Genomic DNA, 15,463 nt, shown 5'->3' with positions numbered 1-15,463 from the left:
CGGGGACCCCATCCCCCATCCCTTAGTCAGCTTTGTCCCGGGGTATATCTGTTTCCCAGCCCGCACCGGCAGGTAAACATGTGTTGCTCTCACTTGGTGGGAGCATTTTTGAATTTCCGGCAGTATGGGTGAGTGGTGTTTCGTATAGCACAGAATACAGGCCTAGTGTGTCAAGAGGATCCAACTAAAGCTGCGCAGCTGTGTCATTTCCGTCTCAAAAGAGCCAATCAGTAAGTGTAATGTATTGGGATGACTAATACCTTCATATGTCAGGTATTCTTTAACCACCATCAAACAGGACCTGCCTACAGTTGGAATATGAAACTGTTGGAACACTGCCTGTCCATAAGAAGATTCTGAGTAGGGACTGAAAGAAATGTAGCTGGAGCGGATATCGGCAGTTTCGTTTTAAATGATACACAGGATCTGTAGTAAAGCAACCATTTTAAAAGCGCTCCCCTCCCCATTGTTGTAAGTGGTGAAGTGGCCCACCCCTCCATCAGGTGCTGGGTTTTCTTAAAAAGAGGGACAGTGATTAGATCCCAGCATCACTTTGTGTCTCTTGACACCATAAAGCCTAAGTACGTAAAGTGGTTCTCAGCTATTCTTAGTGCGGTGTTCTCCACTCCCTCTGGAACCTCACAAGTTACCTACATATAAGTGGATTTTCCCCAATTCACTTTCAGGCCAGAGATTTCGCCGTAAATCTGGAACAGGTTGAAAATTCTGGAGAGAGATCAGTCAGCCTGTTGTTGTTTATACAACAAGCAATCAGCATAAAGTGATACACCATCTTTGCGTGCATCCCTGCACTGAAAACCATTCAGCTGGGCATCTCGCCTACATCACTCAGCCTCAGGCTACATTAAAATTGCGAACAGGAGTGGTGAGACTGGGCAACTGTGACGCTTGCCTCACTGTATGGGAAAGGGTGAAGAAACTACCCTATTCACTTGCATTTGAGCCAATATGGACACACATAATACCATAGTGTAGCTAAGGAAGCACTGGCCAGATGTCATCCTTTGAAGCGCCTGCTGTGTATAGGGCCAATGGACTGTATCAAAGACCTTTTTCAAAGCCAACAGATATGAGGATGTGGCGTACAAGTCCCCTGTACGTGCTAGTGTCACCTTCAACTGCTAAAGGTAGTGTCACGTTCTTCTCTCTGGCATAAAACCATTTTGATTGCTGTGTACTAGGATGCATATTATTTTGACTAGCCTGGTTGCCAGAATTTTGACAAGGAGCTTAACCTCAACACCCATTAGCGATATTGGATAATTGGAGTGGCATTCGTTAGGGGGGTCTGCCCGGTTTCAGCATTACTCATATGGTAGAGCCCCAGAGATGGTAAGACAGCGTAGGGTGTCTGTGACAAGCACCTCCTCCAACATCACATGCAAGTGCAGCAGTAGCAGCAAGTCATACTTTTTACAGAATTCCACTGGCATTCCATTTGGACCAGGGATATTACCAGAGGGCATATCTGTGATTGTGATTGCTAGCTGAATCTCGATGTCAGCAAATTAGCAGTTCGCTTTCAGGCACAATTCAGCTCTCTCCGCTTCCCTCAGCCAGTAGTAGTATAGAACTGATGGTGCATGGACTTTTTCCTTAAAGACTCTCTTGGGTTCAGTCAAATCCTTTACACTCCAAATTCTTGCTTGTTGTAATGGTACAGTGGCGTAACGAAACATGAGGAGGCCCCCCTGCAAAGTACATGGAGGGGGCCCCCCATTCTCCATGCCAGTCAAGAGCTCTCAGGCCAGCGACCCGCCATACTGCCCATGAAACACACAAAAAACGTGCCTCCCTATGTCTTTAGTCGACCCTCTCTGAAAACCAGGACATGCACTAAAATTGTTGAAATCTAATGGGACAGCTGGTGAAAAACCTGGACTGTCCTGGCGAATCCAGGACACCTAGTCATCCTAGGCCCTCCAGAGGTTGGTGGCTTGTGCTCTTCTCTAGTAGTCAGTGCTAGCTGCGAGGCAGGGGCTCCTAGTGAGGCACTGCAGCAGAGGCAGAAGCCAATGAAAAGTACCAAGAGGAAGGATGCAGACACGGACTATCATTTAGAAGTCTCCAGGGATCGCACCTGCGACACCTTGCTACCAATGGCACTCCCCTTGCAACCCATGGGGGGTAGATCAAAATGAAGAGCAGAAGGCAAACAGGATGCCGATAAGAACTGTTTACTTTCAGAAATTTCTTGTGTCAGCCGCTTCCTGTTTTGTGAAATAAATATATTCATCCTGGCAATGTACGCTCTGAAAAACGTTCCTGAGTTGTCTTGATTGCAAAGATTAATACAATATACGATCCTTAAAATGTAAAGCCTTATTTCTCTATTCTGGCCAGATAGATAGATTCCAAATTACAATGCTTTGTAAAAGGAATAGATGGCCCTGAATAGGGTGCCCCTGGTGACATGGCCTATCTGGTAGACATACTATACATTAATACCAGCCTAAGGGCCTGATGAAGAGGAGATTGTATAGCTGATAGATATTGAGAACAGAGCCAAACTTTGCAATTCTAAAAACTTTAAAAAAAAAATTATGTGACACCCCACCAAGTCAGCTATGCCAGGTTTGACAAACTCCAGACAGTCCTGACCTTCGAGCCAATAGCATGTTGCATTTTTGGAGAGGTTATTCATTTCCCTCATGTATGAGGTTGGAAATCCCATCATTCAGTGTGCTTAGCTGACGAGCTGTAAATGGCTGAGGGTATCACACTTGATATATATCAATCTCACATAGATGCACATATTCACTCCCTGCCTCTCTCTAGAGTATGCACAAGCACAGCCTTATAGAGTTATAGAGGGATATTGAGGAGAACAGTGAAAGAGAAAGTGAGTCAGACGACTAAACAGAGAGTATGAGAGAGATAAGAGGAATATATATGGACAGACAGAGAGGTCAAAGAAGGGCACGAAAGTGAGCCTGGGTTAAAGAACAAGAAAGTGGAAAAGATAGAAAATACACAAGCATGAGAGAGATGGGTACATGCATACAGTTTCTAAGCGCTGTTATTATCAAGGTTCCAACTCAATGCCAGTATTATTGATTTTCAGTTTTTTAGACTCTTTTGTTACAGCGCTGGCATTTCTAGGTGAAATACGTGCATAGCCTTTAGATGAGCAACAAGAACAAGCACACTGATACACATAAGTGGGTGTGTTTTCATTCTGGGCAATGAGGACCTACGTGTTTTGTACATGACTGCAATCCCTTCCTTTGTTTATGGTCATTGAGACCCTCTGCTGTCTCTGGCTGTGCATCTGATAACACTTAAACTAAGTGCCCACGTGCTGCTTTCAAGCTGAACAAGTGTAATCAAAAGAACTGGACACTGACTAGTAGGAATCAGAGCTTTCAGTACCAAGACATTAGCAAAGGAAAAGCCAATAGAGCAGATCGTATATGGGAGCTATTCTGTTGCTGAAATTTGCCATGTATCTGTAGAAGGGATCAATAAAACCTTATTGATAATATTGTCCAAACTTGGACCTCGTAGACTCCTCAAGTCTGAAACCGACTCACGCATCCATGACGTCACCAGCAGGTGGTTAGCCAAAGCGGAAGTGAGCAAGGCTCTTAGGAGCATCTGGTGATGGTGAGCTCATCCAATCATGTTGGACGAGTCCCTTGGGTGCGTGCTGAGATAGACGTCACAGGGGGTTGACTGACGAGTGGCATGAGGTCTTATTAGTGAAACTGCTCTTCAACGCTTGTTTACACGCTTTCATTGCTGACCCCAGGGCAATGATTTCTAAAAGAGTTCCTGCTTTTATTATTTGTTTTGTAAATCGTTTATAGGTGTGGGTTTTTAATGTGGTGTGAAATAAGCTTATAGTTCTATTTACAATCATATATTGAAAACTGAATTAAAAAAAAAAAAAACTAACTGGTCGAACATCTAATTTGGCTGGTAGCAGCCAGAACCCTGCCTGCTCAATGGTATGTCCCTCTATTGTCCTTCTTCTATTTCTCTACACAGTCCTTCTGTCCCCACTCTTTTGTTTCCCCCCTCTGCCTGACCCCTTCCCTTCCATCAAGTCTCTTGCATCTTCTGTTTCTCGCCCTCCTGGTATCTTGGTCCACTAGTGAGAGGGAGTCACCGGCCCTGGCACAGAGATGTGCACTTTGGTCAATGAGCTCTGCAGGAGAGGTCTAACTGAGACACCCCTCACTCACCCCCGCTAACACCCTCTAGTGACCCTCGTTTCAGGATCAACTGCTTATTCCTGTATTTTCATCCAGCCCGACAAAAGCCGTTTAATGAAAAGTTCCAATTTGACCAGAAGTGCGTTATCAGGCAGCATGACAATACAGCGCTTCTTGCCTTACTTCGGGTGTTTGTAAATAATGGGTGATGGCATTATCCAATGTCATGATTCTCAATTTACCGGCCTCGGAAGGATGTAGAGACAAGTGGGCCTTGCAAGAATTCAGGCTATGAACTGTAGGTCACTGAAGTACCATTGAGAAAGTTCTTTTAAAAGTAGATTTGTTATAAAAACTTGATACTGTTTAATTATTTTTGAACTTATAAATCTTGAATATTCCTTTTTCAACATGGAATACATATTCAATAATCGTATACCTTAGTCGGCTGTATGTACTTTTAATTAAAAAATAAAGCTAAAAAAACATGGACAATGCCTCAGAAATACGACAAAACAAGCGTTTTCACTCTAGGTTTGTATGTGTCGTTTCCTAACTTTCAACATTTAGGCCTTGAATACGAATGTGTCGTTATTTTCCGATCCCTGCGCAAACACCTGTTTGCAAACATTGAAGATACAAGAAATCTGCCCCTCGGAGTTTTGCCTCCGTTATGTTTCAGCAAATAAGACGCGTGGAAATGCAGCGGGTGGAAACGAAGCAGTGAATAACCAAATGTGCAGATTTTGGTGCAGAAAGCTTCAAAATCCACAGTTATTTCCTATTATTGGGGGAGAACTTGTAATCGGTCCTGTTTGTCACAGCTGCTAAAATCAATCCTCGGGACCCAGTGGCTGTACTCACAGGTTGCCGATAGCACTGTCCCATGGCCATTGGGGTACTCACAGGCTGCAGACAGCACCCATTCCCTCCCCTCCCCTTTCCCCTAGCGGAAGCTGCACCCACAGGAGACCCACAGGACACCTTCCTTATCCCCAGTCTGGGCCGTACTCACATGGCCCCAGCCCCCAGCCAAAGCTTCTGTCTGTAACCGCGTCAGAGCCAAAGTAGGGTTTTTGTGGGTACTCACAGGCGGGCAGTGTGCGTCCTAGAGAAACCATGCCCCTCTGTCCTGCCATGGAGCGGAGTACAGGACTGAGCGCACGCGTGCTCTCCCACAGGGGGAGGGAGGGCAGAGAGATATGCCTGGCATCGTGCAGAATAACCTGTCTTGACGCAGAACGGGGTGAAACCTTCTGCATAATCAGTCTTCCACTGCAACATAATCCTGGTCCCCCCACCCCGCCTCCACCCCAGGCAGAAAGATCACTGGGTTAACATGCCTACCAGGGCCGGCTTTAGGTCGGTGCGACCGGTACGGTGGCACCGGGCTCCAAGCCTGGGGAGGGCACTATTTGCGCTCTGACCAAACGTGGAAATAAAAGACGGACATTGGAGCTCATGTGGTTGCAGTTGGAGAGGTATGACATCCTGAGCGCAGCGGGCGTACATCCTTTCTGGAACTGGACAGGCGCTACAAGACATCTTCTCTGACTCGGGAGATGTCGGACAGCCCTCCCCAGACTAGTTTACAAAACAGGAGACAGCCTGGTCTTTACTTGAGCGACGGTCAAAGAAAACAGAGGAACAGCACCAAGAAGGACAACAGTGCTTCCGTCTCTTATGTAAACCTTTCAGTGTCGCTCTGCAATAGTTTCCTCTTGTGAACAACCTTCTCATGGATGTATGTTTTTATGTGCACAGTCTGCGTGGCTCTCTTTTCAATGTACAGCTTTCCCCTTTTTCATTGCTGTACAGATCTATTGTGTCTTCATTTGCAGTGGTGCCCTGAAGAGCACAGCCTGCTAGTGCCTCCTCTCTCATGCTGTAGTGTAGTCCGAGTGTCCAGGGCCCTAATCCGAGGAAGGAAATGGGCCTGCCAGTCGCTATATGAACTGTAAGCTATAATATACATTCCAACAGAGCCGATTTTTCTCCTGAGACTGGCAGTCATCCACCTAAAATTATCTGTTTCAATGTATTTTAATGGGGAAAATAAAGTCCCCCGATTTATTTTTCAAAATTCCCCTCTTTGTAGCGTTCAAATGTTGGCATGTATCGGGGTTCACTTGGCCTTTGGAAACTGGTGCCAATGCATCTGCTGCACCAGTGGAAGCTATGTCCATGCCTGCGGAGTACAGTCTGCCCCCGTCTGTACACTGTTGACCTCATCTGTACAGAATGCCCCGTCTCTCTTTGTACACCTCTTCTGGTTTACTGACTGTTTGTGTGTCTTTACACTGCTATCCCGACATATGCAGTCTGCTTTTTACACTTCTGTGCTGGTGGGTACAGTCAACTGGTATATCTTTAGATGGCTGCTCTTGTCTGAAGACACAGTCTGAGCTATTTATGCTGCTTACCTGGTCTGTACAGTCTGTTCTGGCATATTTGACACAGCTGTCCATGATACAGTTGTGCCATTTGACAAATCTGAGTGGCCAGTATAGAAGATACTGCCTAACAGAGCTGCCAACTTTAGGAACTGGGGACCCATGTTCGAGTCTCCAGCTCGTTCTAGTTCTCTCCTTAACTCACGACTCTCTATGTTCCTTTTGGGGTCTGTGGTCGTTTTTGTAAAGTTCGGATACACAAGGGCCTAGGCTTCTAACACTTTCACTTTAGGGGGCAGATTTACGTTTCCTGGTGCATGCCTGCAAATCAGCAGGGATGCGCCAGGAAAGATGCGTGACGCAATTTTACCCTTGCGCCACCACAAATGCGCCGAATTTACAATGCGGCACATCATGGCTCAAGGGTAAACAGATGCGTGTTGCATCTGCCGGCGTAAGGTTGGCGCAGTGCTGGAGTTGTGTTGCGGGCGCAACGCAACTCCAGCACTGTGCCAACCCGGCCTATCATCCACATGGTGCGTCACACCTTACGCCTGCTTCAAGCAGGCGCAAGGTTTTGACGCAGCGTGGTCGGAAAAGTGACTGAGTGTAATCTTGTAGATTTCACTCTGGCACTTTTCCGAGGGATTCCTGCGCCGCAAACGCCCACCCTGCGCCGGTACGCCCACATGAAACCTGACGCAGGTTTCATGTGGCGCAGGGCTTTACAACGTGACACATCTCGCTAGATGCGTCACGTTGTAAATCCCCCGCAGCATGGCGCTAGCTTTACGCTGCATCACAGAAGTGACGCAACAGCGACGTAAAAGTGGCGCACGGGGCTTGTAAATCTGCCCCTGTGTCTTCTACACTCGAAATGTCAATTTTTTTGCATTTCGTTTTCAAAGTCTGACTGTTCCAAGCAGCATGCACTTGCCTTTATTTCACACAGTCTTGCACCTGTCACTGTGTTCCACACAATGCCTTGCAGCAGAGTGCGCTTATTGACTCTGCTACTCTATGTTCTACTCTTTCCCCCTGTACTCTGTGCCTCAAGATTAAATGCGTTTCCTATTTTAAGGAATACAGTAAATACTACAACTTAAATGTTATTCGCTCAGAACAGCATACATCTGAGCCCACAAATAAGCATGAAATCAGCACTGTTTTATTGCATGAGTTTAAGGTAGGTAAAAAAGGTTGAGTGGAGGGGGCGCCAACAAAGATTGTGACACTGGGTGCCACCAACTCTAAAGCCGGTTCTGATGCCTACTTACAGAGATCCCTGTAAATTCACATCCCAGGCCTGTAACTCTGAGGGCCCCCACCTCCAGCCATAGCTCAGAGCAGACTGCAGCTGCTTAGAGCAAGAGACATACACCTCTTCACAGATGAGCTGAGGGGGGCCCCTTCACATAGTGAAGGCTGGGCCCCCCCCCCGCACCGCGGGGGCTGCGGGGGTGTTTGTTACGCCCCAATGAAGTGCAGCCTTACACGTAGAACAAAAAACCAGGTCACCGTAAACTTCTAAAAAGGCTCTCCCGATCTTTATTTAGGCAGCATGGTAGAAAAGCAGATTGTAGTAGTTTATAATATGTTAGTAATGTTGCAATGTGCCTTTAAGTAATGTGTGTACATTTCAATGGTGCTTGACATCATTCGGTTCTGGAATGTTTACTGAATTGTCAGATTGCAGTTGGATTTAACTACGATCAGTCGTGGGTCTTGTTTCCTGAATAAAACTAAGCTTTTCTACAAATCTACTGATTCTTCATGAATTACTTGGGGAAACCCCTCACTACATTATTTGGGGAAACCCCTTCACTACACAGATACAATGCAGACCACCCATCACAAGCTAGGATGTTATCAGTTAATTTTCCAGGTTATTTTTTTCTCTGGGCACACAGCTGACAATGGCGCAGACATCCAGTAGAAGACTAGTTCCACTATCTTATCAATTCCTGAAATTCAACCACACACACAGGAAAGAGACAACACAGGAAACCTCAACATTCTCTGAACTTTTAAAATATAATTTAAAAAAAATTCTAGGCACAGTCATAAAGTCATAAAGGAATGCAGGAAGAACGAGAGTGGGACGCAGATATGAATGGAAGAGCCAAAATGGAATGCACTCAGTTTGGAAGAGATAAAATAAGTCGGGACCTCAGGTATAATCACAGAAGTATTGTATCTGTGATCGAAAGCAACAGATCAATGCCTGTCGACTGAGCACTGCAGTGAAGGTTGAAGCAGGTCTGGAATTATGTACACTGGTATGGGCAGTAGTAGATGTGTTGATTCACGTCTAATGCCATGGTAACAATGGAAAGTATAAAAGTAATGGGATGGGATATTTGGAATAAATGAATTGAAGCAAGTCTGTGATTACGTTAAATTCTTGAAGTTATATGGTGTCTCAGAGTGGAATAGAAGAATTGAAGCAAGGTTATTTTTGTGTGCAAAGGCAGAGTTACATAGAAACTCGTTATGGCATAGGTGGACTCAGGTCTGACATTACGATTCTGGTATCTCCACTAAAATGCAGAGGGCTAGGCTGGGCTGAAATTAAGGCCATATATATAGAAGCAAAATATCTCACTAACAGAGACGTGGTAGCTTTGGACAGAGACACACTGTAAGAACCATATGGGATTTAGCGACCACATAAGCTTGTGCACGCAAGGATAGTGAGCAGTCTCCCAGGCCACTCTATTGATTAAATAGATGCTGAGAGTATGTCTTAGGCGAGGTATACTGAAAGAACTGCATAAAAGCAGTTCTTTTTTTAATTTACATTAGTACAATACAGGAATTCAAAAGGTACAATGAGGTCTACAGTAAGTAAAGATTGTGCTAAACTCAAGCTATCCAAAACCCTTTTGATTCATGTAAAGATATTTTTTTAAATGTACCCGTTGAGTCTACATTTTTGTTACCTGGCTTCTTCGATGCTTCCTTTGCATTTTCTTTGAGTTTCCAATTTTCTTCATCGAAAGAGAGAACAGAGATGGGAAATTTGAGCTGGACCTTTAAAAACGAAAACTGAAATTACACACCACAACTATGAATGTGGACCGAGAGCTAGATAATGAAATTACCCTATTTCAAGCGCAATCATAGCAGATTTCCATCAACAATTTACACAGAAGTCTAAATCCTTCATTCAAAGATGCCTCATAGGATGATTATTACACAAACTTTAGATAAAAAGGGAAAACTAATACAAAAATATATGCGGTAAACGATTGTTGCCAGAGTTACATAGGTTGTAATTCAGTGTAACAAGTTATTCTTTAACAAGGGATACATTTTGTCTACCTTATTATGAGTAGTATTCTGGCCAATATATTTGCTACACAAAAACATTGCAGTACACACTGTTTCTCTAGTGGTTCCTATTAACATGCTCGTTTCTAAACCAGTTTGCATCCATGCAAGGACATAATACAACAGTGCATGCCCTAAGGACTGGCTTTGGCGCTGGTGATGCCAGGTGCAATAATCATTTTTGGTGCCTCACCAATGACCTCCTCCTCGGATTCCGGTGTTTCTGAATCACAGGTGAATGATGAGATCCACAAATATATACCCTCAGTCTAGGTTTCAGAATCGACAAGGCGGAGATTGGCAACTTATGAACACGCGAAGACGCAGAAGTCCAGTCTGATAAAGGCCTGTTGTTAGGACAGGATTTCTGCATGGCTTTGAGAAGGTGTGCCACCAGGCCCTTATATGTTTTCTGGACAGCCTTGTGTATTTGTACCTCAGTGAGCTCAATATTGCTGCAACCCACTGAAGGAGTTCCCTTTACAGTAGCTTTCGGTCAACATCAGAGCTGTACCCTAATGTCAGTGGACGCCCAAAACATAGCTCTTCTGTTACACTAGATCCAACTGCCCCCTCCACCCTGGCTTTGTGGAGAATTACAGAATCAGTTTGATTTCTAGTCAAGGACCGAGGCTTTTTCACCTGAACCCAGAGGGGGTCAGCTGTCAACCAACTCCCCCCCCCCCCCCCCTAATGGCTTTATTCAGTCCTCTACAACTGGGATCCTTTGTCTCCATCATCCCTACGATATGTTTGAAGGATGCCTTCCCTGTGTGTTTGGGGAAGGGTTGCATTGTCTGAAATGGTGAGTACTGGAGCACACGGACTCTGCTTGTGGGCACTGCTCAAGAAGGTGGTCTCCCAATGTCCATCTCTGCCATTCTAGCCTGCACGTAAACCCTCTTCTGTTTTCCCTCCCTGAAACTAAATATAACTCGTAGGTAGGAGAGGTAACCAGCACAGAGTCCTTGTGAAGCTCAGGGTTACCTTGCTACAGTAAATCCTCTCATCACTCCTCAATTTCCTTTAGTCTCCCTGTACAATGGGAGTTACCAGACGGCCAAATACATGCCCCCACCTGGCCAGCCCAAATTAGTCTCAGTGCAACCACCGGGGCAGAGGACTTGTGAAATCGGGACAACAGACAAATGCTCTCTTACGTTGGAGGAGAATGTCAATTAAGAAAAAAAAGAAACATTTTCTGTTAGGCTGAATGCACGCAGTACTGGCCACGGAAAGTAAAAGGACTGGCCCTTTCACCCCTTTCATGTGCTGTTTTGACTCAAATCGAAGGAGTCCTGTGTACCAGCATAAGGAGAGAATATAGATAACCCAAGAGTGTAACCTTTGTGTGTGGATTAGGGTTCGTTGTGTGCCCCCAAAATGTACCAGGGCTTTCTGTTTTTCTCTGTGTATCGCAGTTTTAATATATCAGTTTACCGCCTATTAAGTCACTTTCCTGTCTTAAATTAAACTATAGACTGGGCATTCAAGTTATTTAGACTCTGTTTTAATGTATTCTGAACCACCCCAGTTTCTGAAGTCTTGATAAGCTTTAAATGTTGACTTACTATAGTCCAATACTAAAAGGGAGTAGTAATTCAACTGGAGTGTATTAGTATTGTGACCCTTGGATACTAGTTGTAAACAACCCTATTACACAGGATAAGGCCCAGTAACCTTTGACTGCCCCAAGACCCAAAGACAAAAAGTATCTCTCCCATACATGTACCATTAGATGTGACCAGTACTGAGAAGCAACAGGAAGACAATAAAAAGCATGAGGGATTTGAAAGTCTACTGTACAGTTTGATCAGAGATCAGGCAACTAGACTAAGAAGTGGTTTGTTTTTCTGTTTCCTGCTACTAACCATAGGGTCTAAAACATGGGAAGAAAAGTTAGCTACAAACAGCGAATGATAAACTTTTCTCTCTTTTGGTTGCTGCTTCATAGGGGAAATGGATGAAGCCATAGGACGTTTTACACCTCTGTAAACTTTCACTTAATATTTAAGTCTTATGAGTACAGAATGTTTACAGTTCATAACAGGCAAAGAAACTAGTCCTACTCAACAGTCTAAAAATAAGTGCAGATTTTTCTAACTCCTTTTTAGGTCTCGGCTGCGAAAGGCTGCGCTTGCGCAGTCTCGCTCCGAGATTTAATGAGTTTGAGTGACTTTGAGAAGAGGGGCTTGCACCCGCCCCTCTTCTCTCCTGTTCTCCATTGGCTGGCCTCTTAAATGCTGGCCAGCCACTGGAGAAGAGGTCCAGTCACTCCGTTGAAGCCCCGTCCTTTTCGGATCGGGGGGCGTGTTTTTTGCGAGAAGTCTCAGGGAGGAGACAACAGCAAAACACGCCCCCAAATCCGAAAAGGACGTGGCGTTTCTCCGAGGCATTTTCTGCTGTGCCTCGGAGAAAGGCGGTGGTGTCCCGGCGTTGCTCCCTCACCTGATCTCCTCGTTCCCTCTCTCGCTGCTTCTCCCTCTTTCCCTTCTCTCGCTGCTTCTCCCTCGTTCCCTCTGTCGCTGCTTCTCTTCCCCCCTCTCCTGGTGGCCCTCCTGTCCCCGCCCACCTCTTCTCCCTGGTGACGGATTAGCCCGGGGCTCCACGCCTGGAATGATCTGCCCTCCGCTGGCATCGGTCCTCTTCTGTAAACTTCTGGCTCCTTCCAGGGCGCCGCGGGTATATAAGGAAGAGCGGAGGCGCCTGGCGGACAAGGACTGCAGGCAGCGCTAGAGAAGCTCCCGCTCTGATACCGGAATACCTCCGTGACCCTCGCACCAGACGCCATGGACATCACCATCAGCCACCCCTGGATGAGGCGCCCCTGGTTCCCGGGCCCCCTCTTTCCCAGCCGCCTTTTCGACCAGCGCTTCGGCGAGGGGCTCTTTGACACCGACCTCCTCCCTGGCTTTTCGGGCAGCGTCTTCCCCTATGCCCGGACCCCCAGCGTGCACCTCCCGCTGGAGACCGGCCTCTCCGAGGTAAGTGACTTGTGGGGAATAAGAGCGCAAAGTACCGCAGAACCTGTCGCTGCGTAGAGACAGGCAGCCGTAGAGACAGGCAGCCGTGGCAAGGGCATTAACCAACCGAGATAGCTAATGAGAGTTTATACCCCGGCCCCGCATAGCTCTGCATCGGAGTATTCATTGTCTGGGGTGTTAGGCACAGTGAACTGCTGTGGCTGGATTTATTTACCTGTTTGCGGGTTATTTATTCCCAGTCCGGTGCAGCAAGTTCAGAGTTCTTCAGCAACTCACTGATCTCATGAAATGTGTGCAGCTCACTGTGCTATCTGTGTGTACGGGATGCTATATGGCCAAACACTTTAAATAACATCGTTTCTAGGCTCTTTGAAGCTGCAGTCATTGGACGACGCTACCTTTAAATGTTGGTAGGATACTCGGTTTGCGGTAACATTTTTCTAATGCGGGGGCTAACTAGTATAGTCCCTCGTGTACTGCAGTAGTAAGACCAATCTAAAACAGGGTGTGAACATGCGACCTTATGCAGTTACGAGAAGGAGCCGCGTTAACCCGCTGAGCTACCACACTAACATAGGAAACTGGGACCTGCCCATTACACTGACTCTGCCCCAGCCCTGCGATATTTTCAACGGCTCTGGCGTATTGTACTATATTAATTCGCTGACATTTTAAGGGCTTAAAGAATGGTTGCCTTCCTTCTTATAATAAATACATGCATTTTAATAAGGGTCTGGGTGCCTATGTCTGCTCACGTCAGCCTGGTGTCTTAGTGCAGTAGGGTGCCCACTCGTCGAGCTTGTGGACATAGATTCCAGTCGCAGCGCAGCCTTTCATCCTTCCGAGGTGGATAAAAGTGCGGCACTGCGGGCCACACGCAGTGACGCAGAATCTGCTCCCCGCGCCGAGGGTCCGCTTCAGTGAGGGCTCGTGCAACGACGCCACGCTGTGGCCTGTTGATGCATACATATAGATGTGAAGTTGTCCAGGGGCGAAGCGTTGGTCGGGCTGGCAGCCCTGAACCGTGTGTTTATTGTTGACATGCAACAACTCGAGCTTTCTGGAAAGGGCGGAGATCCGAGGGTGCCAGGGGCAGCGCGACAGGTGGGCGGGAAATACAAATATTGCCGAGAACCTTCTAGACCCGGCTGGGCTGGTGAGCCAGGTCTCCAAAGAGGGGGCGGGCACATACAACCAATAATACCGTTGGATCTGGGTCATCCGTGAGCGGCGGGTCCATGGCGCCTGCTCACCCTGCGCCTGTCCTCGAATGACCCCATTAGAGCAGCTGGTATTGTGCATGGCTGTTCTTGCTTAGATTGTGCATTCGCTTGTACACACACATAGGTGGGCGCGTCACACCTCTCTGGCAGCGAGCGGTCTGTGTGCGCCTCTCTAAGCATCCGTGTCTGTTTGTGGGCGCCCCCTGTAGATCTGCGTGGGCCTATCCTGTTGGGGTGTCGGAGATCCCGGGTGTGATTTCTGTCTGCAGCCCTGTAGGCGCCTCTGAGTTCTGAATCTTGTATATTGTGAGGCGTAGGTGTGCTTGTGTTTTCTCGGCTGGGGGCGTGTCACTTCAGTTTATTATGTTTGTGACTGGGCCTGGCTCCTCCTGTGCTCCATTGGTTCTTGTGTGTTTGACAAATCAGTCACACGCCTGTGGGCGTGGCACAGAGCCCTGGGTGTGTCCTTTCACTCAAAGCGTGTGCCAGGTTTACAAGCGTGTGAGTGTGTTGCTGATTGTCTGTGTTTATTTATGCTTGCTCTTTTTATAGCGCGAACTCGACCTAAAGTTATTGAAGCGCTTTAAATTAGCAACAGTTAGATTACACAAGGGCAAGTTGTTTTATTGGTAGGCAAAGGTAGATGAAGTGATCTGCCCAAAAACGCAGGATGTTGCAGAGCATCGAATCCGGTTCCAACTGTGGTAGCTCTGGCCGTTACGCCACATTCTCCCCTCTTTGTTTATAACGTCCTCGCGCTGTTTATATGCGCAGATTTAACAAAGTGATGTTTCCCATGTCAGCTCGTTGTGGTTTCTCCCACAACATATTTACGGCCCACGCTCCGTATCCTGTACGCAGCGGCAGCACATGCAGTTTGTCCTTTCCTACAGGATATGCTCACACTCTTTAAAGTACTCCGGACCTACAGGATATGCTCACGCTCATTAACGTTCTCCTTTCCTACAGGGAACTCTCAGCTCGCACTCACAGGTATACTCGGGGCTTTACGTGGGATGAAAAAGGGGGAGGGGTCTCTCAAAGGGGTGTGGCTAATGTAATTAAGGGCGTGGCTTAAAACACAAGCTAAAAGTCTGTGTTTCGCATAGTGTGCCCCCCAACTTGTATTTTGCTGTTTCTGTCGTTGCATCCAGATATGAAACAACACGTAGCATCATACCTACAACAAGGCAGGACTATTGGCTTTTGTTAGTTGCATGAGATAAATAAGTAGCATGGCTTGTATAGAATATTGAAAAAGCTTCCACTTAAAGCTCTGGTGACACCACGGCAACGCTGCTGCTCCTGAGTTTCAAAAAGAGAAGGGAAAAATCCAGAGAGAAAATGACTCT

General features: G+C 46.6%; 1 protein-coding gene across 1 annotated transcript in view; it reads right to left on the bottom strand.

Moving 5' to 3' along the window:
- The window catches only part of LOC146797905 (uncharacterized), an 83,417-nt gene that overhangs the window by 32,910 nt on the left and 35,044 nt on the right, over positions 1 to 15,463 (bottom strand). The window contains exon 2 of the mRNA XM_085625118.1: positions 9,514 to 9,604. Coding sequence (XP_085481244.1) covers positions 9,514 to 9,604 — 91 coding nt within the window. The remainder of the gene's footprint in view (positions 1 to 9,513; positions 9,605 to 15,463) is intronic.

This window comes from Triturus cristatus, chromosome 9 (genome assembly GCF_964204655.1).
Source record: "Triturus cristatus chromosome 9, aTriCri1.1, whole genome shotgun sequence".
NCBI lineage: Eukaryota > Metazoa > Chordata > Amphibia > Caudata > Salamandridae > Triturus > Triturus cristatus.
The sequence above is the reverse complement of the archived record's forward strand: the minus strand, read 5'-3'. Positions and strand labels throughout refer to the sequence as shown.